The sequence below is a fragment of the Tachypleus tridentatus genome, chromosome 7 (assembly GCF_004210375.1).
Source record: "Tachypleus tridentatus isolate NWPU-2018 chromosome 7, ASM421037v1, whole genome shotgun sequence".
Lineage (NCBI taxonomy): Eukaryota > Metazoa > Arthropoda > Merostomata > Xiphosura > Limulidae > Tachypleus > Tachypleus tridentatus.
Window position 1 is genome coordinate 124,444,264 of NC_134831.1, and position 21,986 is coordinate 124,466,249.

At 33.1% G+C, this 21,986-nt stretch overlaps 1 protein-coding gene across 1 annotated transcript; it reads left to right on the forward strand.

The window, feature by feature from the left end:
* Positions 1–510: 510 nt before the first annotated feature.
* Positions 511–21,379, forward strand: LOC143258099 (glycine receptor subunit alpha-3-like). The gene is made up of 8 exons (XM_076517117.1): positions 511–602; positions 2,016–2,095; positions 7,331–7,398; positions 13,629–13,855; positions 15,831–15,913; positions 18,330–18,464; positions 20,055–20,431; positions 21,021–21,379. Exons 1-8 carry the CDS (start codon positions 541–543, stop codon positions 21,231–21,233), a joined length of 1,245 nt encoding a protein of 414 aa, XP_076373232.1. The 5' UTR covers positions 511–540; the 3' UTR covers positions 21,234–21,379.
* The last annotated feature ends 607 nt before the right edge of the window (positions 21,380–21,986 follow it).

Here is a 21,986-nt window from a genome sequence, read left to right on the forward strand (position 1 = left end):
TTATCACTGGAAACTAATAGCCAGTGCATTTTGCCAACAAATGGTTCCTAATAATCCCAGATTAACTTGAAAATTAGCCATTCACACGTACCTAAGGTAGTCTAATAATTACTTGTAACTGAGGGTCACATCTTTCTAATTAGGTTTAAAGTAAAAAACAAAAAAGTTATAACCAACAGTAACAACACGTGTTCACCACTAAGCATCTCAGAGAGCTTTGTTTTAATCATACAGAACCAAGTTACAGAAAGACAGCCTTCCTCTAGTGCAGCGGTAACGTCTACGGATTTACAACGCTACAATCAGGGGTTCGATTCCCCTCGGTGGACTCAGCAGATAGCCCCATGTGACTTTGCTATAAGAAAAAACACACACACAAAACCTCTGTCCGAGAACGAAAATTTAGCTATAAGAGTCCATGATCTCTTTCTAAAGTAAAATGTTCTAAAAATAACTTGGAATTTCTCTAGATGTACAAAGCACAAAATTAAAATTATCTTTTTCTTACAGATTTTTGTTGCGTTTTGAGCAAACAAAATAATGCAGACATTTCGTACGACCATTTCCACCTACATCTTCCTTTACTGTCTCAAGATCTCAAGGTTGGCTCTTGTTTCTTTTTTAATTAATTTATTAATTAATTTATTAATTTCAAATATTTTTGTGATATTTCGTAAGTCGTTTCAAATTAGTTTCTCAGAATGATTTCCAATTTTTGACAATGCTCCTTATACTCTGTGCATAACGAACAAAATGAAATTATGTCAATTTGTGGTTTTTGTACTTCAGAGTTCTATTTGTATGTGTATTAATTTCACAAATTTTCATTTTTCGTGCCCAAAACAGTTTTGTGATCTTTCCTGATAATGTAAAATGATACGAAAATAGTTGCAAAACTATGCTGTTTCCTTTTTCTTATTATTATGTTATAATCATCACATAATAATGTAAATCAGCGGTAAGTCTTAAAGCTTATAGTGATAAAATCTGGGTTTCGATACCTTTGATGAAAATAGCACAGAGAGCCATTCTGTAACTTTGTGCTTAACAAAAAACAAAGCTAGACTAAAGTTAGAACCTCTTCTTCTCAAGTTATACAGTATAATATACTTGGTTAAAAAGCTTCCTGGTTTTACCACACTCTATTCCTACAATGAACGTCTTCCCATTACGCGAATTCCCAAACCAGTGACTCAAAGGCCCACTTGAGAGTTTTGTAACCATGAGGTCGATCCGTGATGTTAGCACATCACATAACCCATTGTACAGTGTTATTTTTTATTACATGAGTTATTCATAGAGATACAGAGTCTGCTGTACAGAAACCTATATAACACATTATTTTACTGAGGTAACACGCTTTAATATAAACGTGTTTTTACTGATCCAAATTGGAAACTTTTTATTTCACCTCAGTTTTATTTTGAAAAATAAAACATTATCGTTGAACATGAGGTAAATTTTTAATGAACGTAAAATTATATCAATGGTCTATTCCCACTAGTGCCGCTTACTGTGTGTGTTTGGTTTTAGCGCAAATCTACACAGCGGGACATCGAATTTCGTGTTTGTTTGTTTGTTTCACATTTCGCGCAAAGCTACACAAGGGCTATCTGCGCTAGCCGTCCTTAATTTAGCAGTGTAAAACTAGAGGGTAGGCAGCTAGTTATCACCACCCACCGCCGCCTCTTGTATTACTCTTTTACAAACGAATAGTGCAACTAACCATCACATTATAATGCCCCCACGACTAAAAGGGCAAGCATGTTTGGTGCGACGGGGATTTGAACGCGGGACCCTCAGATTATAAGTCGAACTTCTTACCCACCTAGCCATGCCGAACCAATTTAAAAGATAAGAACAGTTGTTAAAAGGTGTTTACTTTTTTTTAACACATTTAGAGATTTACTGTTTACTTTGGGACACCTTAAAAACATCGTCTTTCCATTATGTTAGTTCAGAATATTTATCATGAGATATAAATTATTAAATCTACAGTTTTACTGTCTTCGTAGACAAGAGGTTCTAGAATTTGATAACATACTTCCCAAGAATCCACGAGACTACGACAGTCTACAGCCGCCTAAGGAAAACGGTAAGTGGAAACTGTACGCCATATTGACGAAATTAATATTAGAGCAATATTATGGACAAGAATGTTCTCTTTATGAGTGTGCTCCTGCGTACAATGTGACTAAATAATATATCTTATTTGATACTAAGTATTCCATATCTCAATGTGGGGGGAAAACTAACTATTAATAAACTAAACTTCTTATTAGAATATAAATAAAAATATATTCAGTGTTTGGGTAACGTACCAGACCTTCGTAACAGGAGAGTTTACTATGTAATTAGAGTCTTAATGAATTACGTATGTGCGATTTCTATTCAGTTGTGTTACTTCTATCACATTCATACAGTCACATACGTAACGTTGAGAAATTAATTAAATTTTGATTAAAATTCTAGCATCGCTAGAGCAGATATTAATTTGTGATATTATGTACTTATTTGGCAACCTAAAGAACAGCGTTTCGTTGGGAATACGGCACTAATTTGTCTTAACGATTTTAGTAATTTGTAAAACAATAAAAAAATGCAATAATTATCGAAAATAATCAGTGCATCACACTTGTTGACCGTGAACAACATTTATATCTGTAGAATATTGAGTTTGTGTTCATGAAAAGTTAATATTATTCCGAGATTCTAACCTGTGCCCTACAGTGGTTTGGTTTAAATATTGCGCAAAGCTACGCAAGTGCTATCTGCACTAGCCGTCCTTAATTTTGCAGTGTAGGACTGGAGGGAAGGCAGCTAGTCATCATCACCCACCGCCAATTCTTGGGCTTCTCTTTTATCAACGAATGATGTGATTGACCGTCACTTTATAACGCCCCCAAGGCTGAAAGGGCGAACATGTTTGGTGTGATGGGATTCGAACCCACGACCCTCATATTATGAGTCAAGTGCCTTAATCACCTGGCCATGCTGGGCCAGGTCTACAGTGAGTGGAGATAGTTTAAAAAAAATAAAACTTTGAGCGAAACTACCCTAACTCTATCCTTTAATAACTGTTAACATGATAATAACATACAGTAAAGACGTTATATCCTGTTACGTTTGCTGAAATAATTACTATTAAAATATATCATTGACTCTAGAAGTTTAAAACACGTCAAATTCTACTTCACTACATTTTAAAATTATGAAGGAAACATTTCAACCTTAACATTCATAACAAGTAATGCTCATTTTTTAACATTAGAACAATATAAATAATTTGTTTGCTCTTAAATTTCGCGTAAAGCTACACGAGGGCTATCTGCACTAACCTTCCCTAATTTAGCACTGTAAGACTAGAGAGAAGGCAGCTAGTTATCATCACCAATCGCCAACTCTCAGGCTACTCTTTTACAGATGAATAGTGGGACTGACCGTCACATTATAACGCCCCTACAGCTCAAAGGGCGAGAATGTTTGGTGTGACGGGGGATTCGAACCCGCGACCGTCGGGTTACGAATCGAGTGCATTAACCCACCTGGCCATGCCGGGCCACCGGCATGAGTGAAACAACGCTAATATGCATTGACCTAATTTGCAACGAAAGTTTCTACCATTTGCATAGTTGCTAGGGTACCTCTGTTATTAAAACTCTCAGCGTTACTGATAATTATATCCTGTCATAATTATAACTTTAAGAAAAAATAATTTGAGAGATATGTAATTCCGTACAGTTTTGTTGATAATTATGGTGACTGCCAGAAAATATGATTTATGAACAAAAAACTGTAGTTAAACTAATGGTTCAGAACTTAAATCACAATTTATTTTGTACTCCTCCGTTATAAAACGCGGACCTCATAGTAATAGGTGATACCTACAGTGACGTCAATAAGATATGCTGCTGATGTAAAACGTTGATTGCTTTTTTACTCCGTTAAAATAAATCAGAATTGTGGAAGCAGTCCAGTTATTAAAAAGTTAAATCTTTCACTGGAATTCACTTTGTAACTTGGCTCTAATATTTTCAACCTAATGAAAAATACGCGGGTGAACAAAACGTGAAAACAGTTTTACATCTTATTATATAAATACCTTTAGCGTCTTCAAGTGCCAGTACTTTTACGCAGCTGAGTTGCCTTATAACAAAACATATAAACAAAAAAAATTTCATTATTTTCTCACAAGCACGATTTTCAAAATGAATTCCCAAAACTCAGACAGATTGTAAACTTTGATAAAATATTATTATGCAAATTACTATCGTCTTGGTAAAACCAGGTGGAGTTAGGGCACTCGACTCTCAATGTGAGGGTCACGGGTTCGATTCCCCTTCACACCAAACATGCTCTCTCTTTCAGCCGTATGGGCTTTATAATGTTTAGTCAGTCCAACTATTAGTTTATAAAAGAGTAGCCCAAGAGTTGGCGGTAGATAGTGATGACTAATCTTACACTGCTAAATTAGGGACAGCTGGCGCAGATAGCTCTCGTGTTGCTTCGCGAGAAATTCAGAACAAACCAAGTCACCAGCATTAATTTCAGATTATAAAATGAATAAAGGTGACAAGTTTAGCACTCATTTCAGCTATGGATAGAGTAGTAAGCTTTTAATATTTTCTAAAGTAAAAAAAACAACTAAATTTGCATTCCAATTATTAAAAACTGAGACATTTAGTCAGTTTCTGAGGCCGTTATTAAACATTAGGTAAAACAAACTGAGATGTCATAACACAAGGTCGTTATTAAACAGTAGATAAAACAAACTGAGATGTCATAACACATTTTGGTTTGTCTGCGCCACTTGTTCAAAGCTGTTGGTAACTTGTCAGAGGTCAATTACAATTATGAATTACTCTAATTAAGTTACATGTTTTGACCGTCACTCTTATAACCCACTTACTGCTAATTTTGTAACAAAATGATGGGAACAGTGGAAACTCGGATCCACAGTCCAGCACGCTAACTACTAGGTCGCCATCTTGCAAAAACTTTTAATTTTTTTCTCACGTTATAAATATGAACTACCAGGTGGAGATTCAGTAAACCTCAAAATCGGGTTTTAGGTGATTATGCTTTTGTTTTACAAAAAAAAAGGTCAGCTTTAACGTCAGCTGAAACTCGAAGTTTAATTGAAATAGAAATTTTAGCTCTCTTCTGTATAAAAGAACTGTGTGGATACTTCACAGAACAATCAATGGAAGCGTTGGTAATAAGTATAGTTAATTAAATATTCTATAACCACATTATCATCTGTGAAGATAAGAATGACTTGTTTCATCCTTTGGGTGTCATAACTTTTATCAACATTTTCGGCTGTGATCCCAATAATACATAAGGTGGTTCGATCATTTAGGTAATTTAAGTTAGCTTTAAATTGCAACACTAAACTGACAACGTAATAATCATCTCTATAGTAAAAGGGCCACCCCTGCATATTAAGAGTTACGGCGTGCTACTATCTAGAGTAAACAATTGGTTTGGTTTGAATTTCGCGCAAAGCTGCTCGAGGGCTATCTGCGCTAGCCGTCCTAAATTTAGCAGTGTGAGACTAGAGGGAAGACAGCTAGTCATCACCACCAACCGCCAACTCTTGGGCTACTTTTATTTCCAACGAATAGTGGGATTGACCGTCACTATATAACGCCCTTACGGCTTCTAGAGTAAATATTGTGTAATTATTGTTTGCGTAACCTCGTGCACAAACAGACAGGTGGACGAATTCGAACGTGAATGATCAAAGTGCGGCTTCAGTTTTCGACTTTTTTGTTTTCTCAATTTCATTTTTTTAACATTATATTCAATATTCTAAACGATTTCCAAGCACAAGACGTCCTTTTTGTTCAATATTTAAAAAAAAATGTATGTCCCGTTCGTCTTTCATTACTAATGGCATTTGTAATAAAACAGGCTTAGTTCTTAAACTTTTCGTTTTCAACAACACTTGTCTTAACTTGACGAAAATCCTATTCAAAGTTAAAAAACCCGTCTTACTTCATATTCTCCCTACTGTTAACGAAAGTAAAATTAGAGACATAATAAACCACATTTTAAGTTTATTTTTCCTAGCCTCTACTATAAATATAGAAGTAATATTGAAAAAAATTGGTTTTGTAAATGGATCCAATAATAATAATCTAAACAAAGATTTAGATCAGCCTTACTGTTTTAATAAAAAAATCTTAATAAGAACTATTTATGTGACATTTTATGAATGAATTTCAGGTTGAGTTGGTATCATTAAAAAACCTATCACTTTTAAGTGCATTTAGGGTTAACGTTTATCTGGATGTTAGCCTTTCACACCACCTTATATTTAATAACCTGGTGTTTAATTTAGAAAATTAAATATTTGAAGCACCAAAATGTTTGTATATATATACATATATATATATAATTTTAAATTAAGTTTGTTAATTTTCCAGCTTACTCTAAGATCTAAACTTTTTATGGGAAATACAGACAAAAAACAATACGAATGGTAAAAGTACATGTTTCAACTTCTCACATTGTGTACGTTCTGGGATTTATTGATTGATATTTTTCAAAAAATGAACACAGCAGAAAAGATTGTTTTATATCTGACTACCCTTGATAATGTTTTTGACATGTAGAAGGTTTAAGATAGACGACCCCTTATACAAAAATAACGTTTTTTTTCTCATAAAACCTATTTTTTTATTTTTCTGTACAGGATAGAATTCGTCGTTTTTACCTGAAATGTTTCGAGTTTTTGTTTTTCTATCTTCAAAGAAAAATCAATTTCGCTATATAATATTTCGTATGTGTGTGTGTGTTGTTTTTTCAGATGATTTGTGTGAAGTTTACGATCTCATAAACTAATTTAGTACACTAATTTAGTTAATTGAAATTAAAAGAAACTTCTGATTGTTCATTTATTATTTTTTTCTCAAATAAATTATGATAATGAATTATTATTAAAAAAGCTAAAGAAACCTCTAATTATTCGTTTATTATTTTTTTCAAAATAAATTATGATAATGAATTAATATTATTAAAAGAAGTTAGCTTTTGAGAAAAGATGTAAAGTACAGTTTAAAATTAGACTTAATATTTTGGGTCTCGTCTCAAAAGATTCAAAGTTTTGTAGGTGATCCTGTGCGCTAACTTCATAACCAGAATTAAAATTAATCATGTTAGTTTTAAAACTATATCATAAAAATACTTTAAAATACACGTGTTTATAATGAGTAACTTTAAATAAAACATATATTGCATATTTTTTCTGTGATTATTAGAAATTTTATTTTAACTAAACTAAGTTATTTTTGAGCTGATGTGTAAATATTTCTTACTTATTCAGGCGAACCTACGGTCGTACGCTTTCATGTTTGGGTTTTAAATTTAGATTCGATCGACGAAGGCTCTATGGTAAGTTTTATATTATAATTCGAATGTAGTAAAACGTGTTAAGTACTAATAGTGTGGAAACTGGTTAAGAAAGTAAAATAATATATTGATAAAAAGCCAATTTAAACAAAACACTACCGCTTTCTAAATAGTTCTCAAATATTGTGGGAAAATTAAACCTACTTAAAAAGAACTTGGTATTCCAAACATGATCTAAGTTTTGTTACTTTATTCGGTTAAGTTTGAAAAATGTTAACTTTTTTTCTTTTTGTAAGTGCTGGAGATATTTGAGCTCTATGTCACTTTAGTAAGATTAACTAGAAAATATCACAGTCGTAAAAAAACGCGTTAAATATTTTCGTAAAAGTGTCTGTTTAAAATATTTTATGGGTTTCTAATTTTTGCGATGTCTTCTCTCTAGATATATATACATCAATCCGTTGTAATAAAATAAGGAAATAATTATACTTGCAAAACAAACGACACATTATTGAATGACCTTTATTTCTAACCTATTTAAAGAATGTGTCATATAGAACTACTTACATAAATGTACAAACTCATTCATATAGAACTACTTACATAAATGTACAAACTCATTCATATAGAACCACTTACATAAATGTACAAACTCATTCATATAAAACCACTTACATAAATGTACAAACTCATTCATATAGAACCACTTACATAAATGTACAAACTCATTCATACAGAACCACCTACATAAATGTACAAACTCATTCATACAGAACCACCTACATAAATGTACAAACTCATTCATATAGAACCACTTACATAAATGTACAAACTCATTCATACAGAACCACCTACATAAATGTACAAACTCTTTCATATAGAACCGCTTACATAAATGTACAAACTCATTCATATAAAACCGCTTACAAAAATGTACAAACTCATTCATATAGAACCGCTTACATAAATGTACAAACTCATTCATACAGAACCACCTAAATAAATGTACAAACTCATTCATACAGAACCACCTAAATAAATGTACAAACTCATTCATACAGAACCACCTAAATAAATGTACAAACTCATTCATACAGAACCACCTACATAAATGTACAAACTCATTCATATAGAACCGCTTACATAAATGTACAAACTCATTCATATAAAACCGCTTACATAAATGTACAAACTCATTCATATAGAACCGCTTACATAAATGTACAAACTCATTCATACAGAACCGCTTACATAAATGTACAAACTCATTCATATAGAACCGCTTACATAAATGTACAAACTCATTCATATAGAACCGCTTACATAAATGTGCAAACTCATTCATATAGAACCACCTACATAAATGTACAAACTTGTTCATATAGGATCATTTACATAAATGTAAAAACTCATTCATATAGAACCACCTACATAAATGTACAAACTTGTTCATATAGGATCATTTACATAAATGTAAAAACTCATACGATACATAATAATAGAGTATTCGAAGCCAATCAAATGTAGAACAGTCGTTTATTTGTTTGTGAGAGATGTCCACGTGTCTCCAATTAGCTCTCCAACAGCACAGCGGAACGTCTGCGAATATACGCTGTTAGAAACTGGGTTTCGATACACGTAGTGAGCAGAGCACAGATAGTCATTTGCTCAGCTTTCTGCTTAGTAACAAACGAGAACATCTGTAATTACTCAGAGCGGACTAGAGGATTTATGGTCTAATCGTTGAGTGACATAACATATATTTCTTTATCCTTCATTGTTTCCAATAGCAAAGAGACAGGTAGAAAAACAACTAGTTATCCGTGCGGGTACTGATAGATAAAGATGGAAAATACACAGAGCTTCGTGTAAAGAATGTTGGACTTTTATTTAGCAGAGGAAAGTGAGGGGAAGAGATATATGTTTGATCCTTTTAAAGTGCGATTGAATTAGTTGACAGAAGGACAGATAAGTGAACTAATATGTGTGTTTCGTGACAGAATCGATAATTAGGAATACGAAAATATACAGGGAAAAATCGATCGATCATGTGTAGATACTGATCAGTTGATTTATTTATCTATTGATTGAGTATAACTTTACATAAGCAGAAGGATAGCTAGTACGTGAGTTCGATTAATACCTAGAAAATGTTTGGTAAATGAATCACTCATTAGGTTCATAAAGGTCAGTGCAAATCTTTAGTGATTAATAGGAAAAAGTGATTTATTGGATGGCTTTATTTAAATATTGGCCCAATAAATTGATTTAGTGATTCCAGATAAGTTGTAAAATTCTAAAAATAGCAATAAACAGACAAACACCTTAATGTTTAAAAACATACACAAACACCTTAATGTTTAAATAACATACAAAAAACCTTAATGTACAAATAACATACACAAACACCTTAGTGTTTAAATATCATACACAAACACCTTAATGTACAAATAACATACACAAGCACCTCAATGTATAAATAACATAACAAGCACTTTAATGTTTAAATAACATACACAAGCACCTCAATGTATAAATAATATACACAAACACCTTAATGTTTAAATAACATACACAAACACCTTAATGTTTAAATAACATACAAAACACCTTAATGTACAAATAACATACACAAAAAACACCTTAATGTTTAAATAACATACACAAGCACCTTAATGTTTAAATAACATACATACAAAATTTCTTAGAAAATGTAAAATTAAAACGGAAGTGTTTCGTTGCTTTATTATTACAGAATACAGAACAACAATCGTTAAATTATTAATTGAAGATATCTCACCAGGATATATATATATATAGAAGGCACTAAAACGCCATAGAAAATAATCTACACAATTGTAGAACAATAACTTAACATTTCGTTCTGCAGTTTGTTTTCAAAACGTGAAAAATACCGGAAAAAAAACGAGTAATTTTGGAAAAATACAACTAATATCTGGCTTGGGTCCCGAAAATTGAATTTTATAACGTTTTGCTCGCAAACCTTTTGTTACAAGAATGCTTTTCATCTCGAGCAAAGAATCTTAAAATTGCAGCGCAAAGCGTAAGGATAAGGGATAACGATGTGAACCGTAGCATGCTTTAACAATGACGGTCTCGTGACGTGAATGGCACCATGTTCCACACTCTATTAATCAAATTATTTAACTGAAAATACTCTTGAATCAAATGTATATTGCGCTCTTTGAACTAGAAACGAAAGTATATAAATTTCAATTGAATGATGAAAAATATAATGAAATTCCGAAAAAAAAGATTAAATAAAGAATCTTCATGTGACTCTGAAAACTAAATAAACAACGTAAGATCACGTGCAGCTATTCTAGAGGTAACACGGGGTCACATATAAATGTGCGAAAAAAAATATGATTTAAGTACAGCTGAATTATGAAAAACTGACTTACATACACCTGAACTACATACAAAACTGACTTACATACACCTGAACTACTGACAAAACTGACTTACATACACCTGAACTACTGACAAAACTGATTTCCATACACCTGAACTACAAACAAAACTGATCTACATACACCTGAACTACATACAAAACTGACTTACATACACCTGAGCTACTAACAAAACTGACTTACATACACCTGAACTACTGACAAAACTGACTTACATACACCTGAACTACTAACAAAACTGACTTACATACACCTGAACTACTGACAAAACTGACTTACATACACCTGAACTACAAACAAAACTGATCTACATACACCTGAACTACTGACAAAACTGACTTACATACACCTGAACTACTGACAAAACTGATTTCCATACACCTGGAACTACAAACAAAACTTATCTAGATACACCTGAACTACAAACAAAACTTATCTACATACACCTGAACTACTGACAAAACTGACTTACATACACCTGAACTACTGACGAAACTGGTTTCCATACACCTGGAACTACAAACAAAACTGATCTACATACACCTGAACTACTGACAAAACTGACTTACATACACCTGAACTACTGACAAAACTGATTTCCATACACCTGAACTACAAACAAAACTTATCTACATACACCTGAACTACTAACAAAACTGATTTAAAAAAACCTGAACTACAAACAAAACTGATTTCCATACACCTGAATTACATACAAAACTGACTTACATACACCTGAACTACTGACAAAACTGACTTACATACACCTGAACTACTGACAAAACTGATTTCCATACACCTGAACTACAAACAAAACTGATCTACATACACCTGAACTACTGACAAAACTGACTTACATACACCTGAACTACTGACAAAACTGATTTCCATACACCTGAACTACATACAAAACTGACTTACATACACCTGAACTACTGACAAAACTGACTTACATACACCTGAACTACAAACAAAACTGATCTACATACATCTGAACTACAAACAAAACTGATCTACATACACCTGAAGTACAAATAAAACTGACTTCCATACACCTGAACTACTGACAAACTGACTTACATACACCTGAACTACTGACAAAACTGATTTCCATACACCTGAACTACAAACAAAACTGATCTACATACACCTGAACTACAAACAAAACTGACATACATACACCTGAACTACTAACAAAACTGATTTCCATACACCTGAACTACTGACAAAACTGACTTACATACACCTGAACTACTGACAAAACTGATTTCCATACACCTGAACTACAAACAAAACTGATCTACATACACCTGAACTACAAACAAAACTGATCTACATACACCTGAACTACAAACAAAACTGACCTACATACACCTGAACTAAAAATAAAATTGACATGAATGCAGTTGAACTAGAGAGTTTCCAAGCAATAAATAACGTGTTTTTGTTTATTTTCCAAATTATGTCAACAACTAGACTAGTTTTACTTTAGTGACAAACAACTAGAATACAGTTTTACCTTAGTCACGAACAACTAAAATACAGTACTACCTTAGTAACAAGCAACTAGAATACAGTATTACCTCAGTGACAATCAACTAAAATACAGTTTTACCTTGGTGACAAACAACTAAAATACAGTTTTACCTTGGTGACAAACAACTAAAATACAGTTTTACCTTGGTGACAAACAACTAAAATACAGTTTTACCTTAGCGACAAACAACTAGAATACAGTACTACCTTAGTGACAATCAACTAAAATACAGTACTACCTTAGTGACAATCAACTAAAATACAGTACTACCTTAGTGACAATCAACTAAAATACAGTTTTACCTTAGTGACAATCAACTAAAATACAGTTGTACCTTAGTCACAATCAACCAGAATACAGTATTACCTTGGTGACAAACAACTAAAATACAGTTTTACCTTAGTGACAATCAACTAGAATACAGTATTACCTTGGTGACAAACAACTAAAATACAGTTTTACCTGAGTGACAATCAACTAGAATACAGTACTACCTTAGTGACAAACAACTAAAATACAGTTTTACCTTAGCGACAAACAACTAAAATACAGTTTTACCTTAGTGACAATCAACCAGAATACAGTATTACCTTGGTGACAATCAACTAAAATACAGTTTTACCTTAGTGACAATCAACTAGAATACAGTTTTACCTTGGTGACAAACAACTAAAATACAGTTTTACCTTAGTGACAATCAACTAAAATATAGTTTTACCTTAGTGACAATCAACTAGAATACAGTTTTACCTTAGTGACAATCAACTAGAATACAGTATTACCTTAGTGACAATCAACTAGAATACAGTTTTACCTTAGTGACAATCAACTAGAATACAGTATTACTTTAGTGACAATCAACTAGAATACAGTACTACCTTAGTGACAATCAACTAAAATACAGTTTTACCTTTGTGACAAACAACTAGAATACAGTTTTACCTTAGTGACAATCAACTAGAATACAGTATTACCTTAGTAACAAACAACTAAAATACAGTTTTATCTTAGTGACAATCAACTAAAATACAGTTTTACCTTAGTGACTCAGCTATTAGCACTTCTATATTCATCCCCTTGTTTCAAAAGAATGTCGAATCTTTAAATATCAACCAAGAGGAACATTATATATATATAATCATATATTGGAATTTATATCACTTAATATCTTTTTTCCCGGTGGGTATTCAGTAGCTTAACGGATTTACAATGCTAAAATTCGGAATTCATTTCTCCGCCGTGAAAACATTTGTTGTCAAATTAGTAACTTTATATGTAACAGTACTAATTTATTTTTCCAGACATACGTAGCAGATATTTTTATGTCCCAGAGTTGGAAGGACTACCGACTAAGACTACCAGAAAACATGACTACATATTACCGTCTTCTGCCTGTAAGTTGGTTAAAACAAATGTGGAGACCAGACTCGTTCTTCAAGAACGCTAAAAAGGTGACATTCCAAGAAATGACCATCCCCAATCACTACATCTGGTTATACAGTGATAAAACCATTCTTTACATGGTAAAGTAAGTAGTTATTTGTAGTTTCTTTACTATTTATAATAAGACGACATGAAATATCGTCGTATTTAAAACTAAACAATTATTTGACAAACGAATTTATTGTTTTTTAGTGAGGATTCGTGAGTGTAAAAGTACGTGTGCGTGAATTGTGCGCGTGCTTATAACTGACGAACCGTTTGAGCGATTTTCATCATACCTGCCACATACTCTTAAGAGCTCAGAGAAATGACGTAAGTGGTCGGCGTTTGGCTTAGACTGTTCTATGTTGCCCCCATTGGTCACTGTGTCCTTTTTATACGTTGAAAAAGTACGTCTGCTAGGACTAAATATAAAGATCTTTCAAACTCAAAAGCAGAGTAGAAATGATTGCTCTTAACAACTTTACTATAACAGTTTCCCAAACACTGGGCTGGTTTTAAGTACTGGCTCTTAAGTTGATATCTGTCTTTAATATTTTGTTAAATTCCTTTGTTTTAGGGGAAAGCCATATTGGACTATCTGCCATGATCACCCAACTTTTATTGTTGAAAGTCCAGAGACTTACCGCTGTCCCACCGATGTATTAATATTATCTAGTTACGTTTAGGCTTAAGTACGCTTACACCGAGCAAGAAGCTCGAAACTCCCTGTTCAACGAATCCGTCGTTATTGTATTCCAACGATACAAAAGTACGAATTATTTAAAATAAGTGTAAAGAAATTCTTTCTGCGAGTTTGGATGTTGTTAAGCCCAAATCTACACAATTGACGACCATAGTTGTGGTAATAAACCTTGATTTTAAATGTTCAAAGGTTAAATTAATATTATGCTAAGTAACTGTAAATATTTCGCAATCCTCAAATGTAGAATTGAGGATGACTCAGTTGCTACTCTTTTGGACTATGGACCATTGGGTTCAACATTCCGGTTCGTTACTGCAAAAAAAATAATAATAGCCACTCTCTGCACTTTGAGACAACGGGTTTATTATAAGTGTAATAATCAAACCCATTATTTGGTGAAACAAAATTAATCTAAAAGCCATCTAAAAAAAGCTGGGTGTTCTTGACAGTTTGACTTTCTATTAGTTCAAAATTAAAGACGGCTAGTGCAGATAGCCTCTAAGTAGCTTTGTTCTAATACCCGAAAAAAATCAAATATCAAATCTCTGATGAATCTCTCAACACACACAAAATGCTTTTTAGGATTACCATCAGCGATGCTTGTTATTCTATTAAAACATGAACTATCTAATAAGTGTCCCTCTTTTATATACAGAATTGAATAGATTGATCATTGTTTGCTCATTTTTTAATTTCCCGCAAAGCTACACGAGGGCTATCTGCGCTAGCCGTTCCTAATTTAGCAATGTATGACTAGAGGGAAGGCAGCTAATCGCCACCACCAACTCCCGACTCTTGAGCTACTCTTTTGCCATGGAATACAAGGATTGACCATCATTTCATAACGCTCCCACGGCTGAAAGAACGAGCATGTTTGGTGTGATAGGGTATCGAGTCCGCGACCCCGAGATTAGGAGTCGAGAACCCAAACACATGGACATGCTGAGCCTAATGTGGTACATAATGACTTAATATTTAGTGAAAGCAAGGGACCTATTGGTTCATCTAGGGTGTCCCATCCACTAAACTAAAACTATATAAAAAAAACACTTCAAAACCAGCAGGGAAATAGTATCTCGGCCAATCATTCTTTAAAGTTTCGGTCTTTCATTAACAGACTCAACTTGTTTGATACTGATTTTTATCTATCAGCTACTGTTTAAATCTTCATCAGTAAAATCTGAAGAAAAACCAGAATTCCATAATCCTATCATCAGATATGAGCCATCCTCTGTAATCCCTCAAAGTGTAACTTCTCATTCATTTCAGAAAACAAACAAACACGATTTAAGGTTGTGGATGATAAAAAAAATTAAACTTCATGTTTCACTTTCAATGCGCTTGCATAATCGAAATAATCTTATCTTATTTTCAGACTTACGCTTCTTTTATCTTGCGCTATGACTTTTGAAACTTATCCTCATGACACTCAGACTTGTGCTATGAAAATTGAAAGTCGTAAGTAACAGAAGTCTTAATGTATTACTTAGCTTTGTGTTTAAAACAACATGATTTATTTATATCGTTTTAGTTTCTACTCGTAAGATAAAATATTTGTCATTTAATGGTATCTTTTTTTTTTGTTAATGTATGTCAGTTACGACGTGAATAAAAACATAATACTCGTTATGTACAATGTTACTTATATTAGAAACATGGACGATTTTTCACTTATTTTTATTCACCGATTCCAGTATACCATATTCTCACCTGTTTATACTCTCAACTACTAGTTGCTTCCATATTATGATCTATTTCAAAACGCTCCCCGGTGAAAAAGCGATACGTCTGCCCATTTACGACACGAGAATGCGAGTTTCGATACCCGTGGTGAGAAGAAGTAGAAAATTGTGTATCTTTTTTGTATAATTACAAATAATCTGTTTTAATTGTAAAATTATTCTTATTTTAGCATATTAACTAATATAATGCGTTTTTAATATACAATCAAACATAAAGGTCGTTTTGAATAAAGCACAAAGCTACACACTGAGCTCTCTGTGCTCTGCCCATTACGGGTATCGAAATCAGGTTTGTAGCGTTGGAAATCCACAGACATACCGCTGAGCCATTGGGGTGCTGGCTAAGTGTCATTTTATACAATGTGACTAATATTTTACAACGAAGAATGTAAATATATGCCAGTGATAAATTATATGTCCATTTTCTTCTACTAATGTTTTTTTTTTTTTTAATTTAGATGAATATGAACCCAGAAGAACACACACATTTATAATGTTCTAATTTATTCAAAATGTTCTATGATGGAAAACAAAATTAAGATTACTGATAAATAATCCAGTTTAGACTAGATACTATTTGTTCTTTCCTTATATTTATCCACAAGGAATATGCTCTTCCTTTTAGCTGTGGGGGCGTTATAATGTGATAATTAATCCCAGTATTCGTTGGTAAAGAGTTGTCCATGTTTCGGCCTATGTGTGGTGTTGACTAGTTGCCTTCCCCCTGATCTATAACAACTAACTTTGTGCAAAATTCAAACTCAATATTTAGACTTTTTCGAGCACTTAATGTATACAATTAGGCCATAAAGAGACTAATATATATATACACGTTTATAAACGAACTTATAAGTTAACAGATTCAGTTTTAATTCTTTGTTAGTGAGTATTGATACCATGTGAACAATCACATCCAATTTATTATATTGGCTCTTAATCAATCAATATAAATGAAATTTTAAGTTTGTTTTAACATTTACAAAAAATGTAAAAAAAATCATTGTACCACCTAACTCCATTGTTTCTGTAGGCACACAAATGCTGTTCGTTTTGTTAAATTTTCCACAAAGCCACTCGAGGTCTCTCTGGGTTAGCTGTCCTTAATTTTAGAGATAGACCAGAGGGAAGGTAACTGACCAACAATACGCACTCTCTACTAGTAGTGGGATTGACTGAAACATTATAATAATCCTACAGCTGAAAGAGCAAACACATACAACAGCGAGTTTTGATCCCGCGATCCGCAGATTTTTTGGTCGAGCGTTCTAACTAGGTTTGACAGAGTAACGGAAACAATTATGGAAACACAAACACAATCAACAACTTAGACAAAAGAAAAACGTATATAAGTTGTCCAAGCTCCTTAATATTTTGCATTTTATTCACGCAAAGCTTTACAACTAGTTTCCATGGTAACACTCAACTTAACCAAAGTTACCACTTCGTGGGCTTAACATAAACCTTTACAAGCTTAATAATTTTCGTATAGGGACACTTTGTAGTCCAAGCCAAGTTAGCCAGTTTACTTGACGGTTATCCATCTCGTAAAGAACACATCTTCATATAACTACCATCATTTTTGGAGCGTTTTGGTTTTATACCTCTGCCATTTCTGTTATTAACAACACTAGTTTTCATATGCCCTCTTCAAAGGTTTGGTTTGCATGTGGCTTTCGACTATCTATAATGTTATATGACTTACACTTGTGTATGAGTGAAACATTCTGATTGATTGCATGACAACTAGTTATTGATTAAAATATCACTATGTTCGCTTAATTTTCACATGAAATTCGCTTAATTTTCACATGAAATAGGTGTGTCACATTTTCACATGAAATAGGTGTGAAATTCCCGTGGTATTTACCACTTAAACATTCTCTCCTCACCAACTTGAATATTTCTATAGCTGTATCTCTTACACCAAACAGTTCGAGTATTTATATTCATGCTTATAATCACACCAGGCGGTTTCGCTATTTCTATCTGTAAGTAAGTATCATTATGATGGATGCCTTCGTGTGTTTTTCTATACGCTATAAACAGAGATTCCATTGTTTCTATTGACGTATTACTAAACAACTTTGTGTTTGTGTTGTACTAATTTTGTGATTTATTTATATTTCGACTAGTATCATACACTACTGATGACCTAGTGTTTGACTGGGAACCGGAAACGCCACTAGTCGTTGAAGATTTAATCGAATTACCGCAACATATTCTAATCGACAAGCGACTAGAGGACTGCACCCAAGTTTATTCTACAGGTACTTTGAATTAGAACCACTGGTTATAGTGTTAACATTACTTTACCTAACACTTTGCTGTTCCAGTCTGGCGATAAGAAATGTATTAAAGGTCTGTATGGTTGTTAAACTCGAACCTAATTTTACAGGTTTTAGAAATTAATACCGCTTGTCAAAATCATGGATTAAACTGAAATACGTTTTGTAATACGATTACGATTATTATTTAAAGGTTCGAATTACATCTTCTCAGTCAATACATTTACTGAGACGTAAAACACCTAATAACACTGCTAACAAATGAGCTGTCAGTAAAACTTGTATATCCGTAGCAACTGAGGGTCTCGGTAAGACTTATACATCTGTAACGTTTGGGGTTATCGATAAAACTTATATGTCCTTAGCATTTTGAGCTCTCGGTTAAAATTGTATATCCACAGTATTTTGGACTCTCGATAAAACTTGTCATTTTGTAAAACTTGTGTATCCGTAGTATTTGAGGCTCTCGGTAAAACTTACATATCTGTAACATTTGTTTCAGCTTAGTCTATAATTACTATTGGTAAACATTTCTATGAAGATACACTTCTCATAAAGTGGGTCTAAATATGTTACGGACACTTCAATAATATTTGTCTCCATTACAAAGGGGTTAATAGCATTCACATATACGCTGATTTAATAAAGAAACAGTTTATGGAACTTTAAAGAACTAAGCATTTGTTTCTAGAAGAGCAAGTCATTCTCATTATCTTAGGTGGATGAAAGGAACTTTCTGTGCACATATAATTCATGATGTTATAAACGTAGCAGTTAGGAACGAAGATATTTTACAAATATTATAAATGTGTAAACATTTTAGCATGATTAACAGCAGCATGTCTGCCGGCTCGTACAGCAGAGCACAGATAGCACATTGTGTAGCTTTGTGCTTAATCGGAAACAAACAAATAAACAAAAAAAAAACAATTATCCATTCTCCAAAACAGGAGAATGAACAAGAAAAGTAATTCATTTAATAATAATATACAAGTCCATACATTAGTATAGCACAATTGTAATTCTTTTTTGTTGTTTGTCTCTGTGGGTCAAATGTCAAGTTAATATAAACCGCAAACTGGAATTCAATAGAACGATATTTCAAAACCTAGTTTGTAACGTACAAACATCAGCTCAAATACTGTGCAATTATAATGGAAATAGAATAAAAATAGATACGAATTATGATTATTATGCACGACACTTATTGAAATTTGACAGAAAACTGAAACTTGAATATCAGTTTCGGTGCTTGTCAACTATAGCCACAACGGTAGAAACCTCATCAGAACTCCAGTTCTTTATTAAAATGTTTATGAATGTATCTTGATAAGATATGAATAATAGTATAAAAAGTAACTGAGTATTAACAGTTAATAAAAACCTTTGTTAATTAGTGGTTAAAACGTCTTTAAATCTGGCTGTGAAATATAAGATAAATATAAGATCGTTTGTATATTCTGTGTACAAGTAAGCCTACTTTGGCAGCAAAAGAATCTCTTAAGAGTTTACTTCTCTTCAGAGACTTACGGAAAATATTTTAATTTCGTCTTTCTTTATATAATTAAATAGGAAACTTCACTTGTATTCAAGTCATTTTCAAACTGAAACGACGCCTGGGTTACTACATGTTCCACACGTACATTCCCACGTGCTTGATTGTCATCATGTCTTGGATCTCTTTTTGGATCAGACCAGAGGCTGTTCCTGCACGTGTGACTCTCTGCGTCACAAGCCTTTTGACTTTGTCTACGCAGCATGCGCAGTCGCAGAAGTCACTTCCGCCTGTTTCTTACATCAAAGCCATTGACATATTTATGTCTTCGTGCACCGTATTTGTATTCGCATCTTTAATGGAATACGCGCTAGTGAGCATTTTATTAGGAGAATATGATGAACAGACAAGTAAGAAAGGACTGAAGACTGTGGTTTTACCTGCTGGAGAAGCCGTAAGTTGAAACACTTTTTTTACATTTAAATTAAAATCAATTGAATTTTAAATTACAAGATGTTGTTATTTCTTCAAGCCTTTGTTGTAAGATGTTGCTATTTCTTCAAGCCTTAGTTGAAAGATGTTGTTATTTCTTCAAGCCTCAGTTGTAAGATGTTACTTATTCAAGCCTCAGTTGTAAGATGTTGTTATTTCTTCAAGCCTCAGTTGTAAGATGTTATTTCTTCAAGCCTCAGTTGTAAGATGGTGTTATTTCTTTAAGCCTTAGTTGTAAGATGTTGTTATTTCTTCAAGCCTTAGTTGTAAGATGTTGTTATTTCTTTCAGCCTTAGTTGTAAGATGTTGTTATTTCTTCAAGCCTCAGTTGTAAGATGTTGTTATTTCTTTAAGCCTTAGTTGTAAGATGTTGTTATTTCTTCAAGCCTCAGTTGTAAGATGTTGTTATTTCTTTAAGCCTTAGTTGTAAGATGTTGTTATTTCTTCAAGCCTTAGTTGTAAGAACAACAACAACAAAAAAAGACTAAAATTGTTTTTTTTTTTTTTTTTCGTGAAGCTTAAATTGTCACTCCCCTTTCTTGTTTGTGTAGGAAGATGGACAAGTGCCTAAAGATCACAGACTCAAAACCCTCGCTTCATCAGCACACAGAAGAAAAGAAAGAGCAAACCTGATTGACAAAATATCACGCGTGGCGTTTCCTCTATCGTTCATTTTACTCAATGTAGTCTACTGGTGTGTCTTTTTTATTTATGGATCCAGATTAGTATACGAAAAAAAAATCCCATTAATTCTCACGTGGTAAAAACAAGATCGTGACTGCAAAGTGATTGGTCAATCGTGAGTTGAAAGGGATAAAGCAGAGGAACGAAAACAAAGTCAGTTAAGAATAACGTTCTAAAGGTTAAACCAATTGAACAATAGCTACAAGTTTTATTACTGAAATGTTGTTCCGATTTGTTTTTTAATGTGCAACTTGTAGAAAAGGAAATATTAATAATTTTCAAAACTCAGCCACTCTCTTTTGTAAATATGCAATTTCTATTTATGCACTCACCCGACCTTCAGCTACGCAGAGAAACTTTGGTTACTACAGAATGAGTTAACGCAATGCTTCTGAGTTCACGAGAAAAAAACACGAGTTCAGTCAAGAAAACATGTTCATAGTTAACAGGATTACTACATTGATCAGAGCATTGTTTGCACGAACATTAAGCATGCAACTTGTTTTACATTTGATTTAATTTACTTATATCACCAGAAATAAATATATTTCCAACTCGAATGATTCATTTGCAATTCGAAGTGCTTTTCATTTATGATCTAAGTTTTGGAGCATACGCAGAAAGGGTGAAAAGTGTCCGAGGGATTAAGGAAAGGTTTTGACCGAGACGTTTTAAAGTTCATTAACTATTCAGATTTCTGTTTCTAATTTCAATTCAGTTTGAATTATTCTTAAAGCAGCAGGACACGTCATCTTGTCTGTTCGTAATTTTTTTTACTGTACAAACTATGGACTAAACTAGGTCGTTTCATCACAGTCTCACTATTTTATTGG

What these genes read in the sequence shown, in the direction of transcription:
- LOC143258099 (XM_076517117.1), top strand. Translation starts at nt 541, where the DNA reads ATGCAGACATTTCGTACGACCATTTCCACCTACATCTTCCTTTACTGT. An exon ending in TACTGTCTCAAGATCTCAAG is followed by an intron (nt 603 to 2,015) that starts GTTGGCTCTTGT and finishes CTGTCTTCGTAG; the next exon opens with ACAAGAGGTTCTAGAATTTG. An exon ending in TGCTATGAAAATTGAAAGTC is followed by an intron (nt 15,914 to 18,329) that starts GTAAGTAACAGA and finishes TATTTCGACTAG; the next exon opens with TATCATACACTACTGATGAC.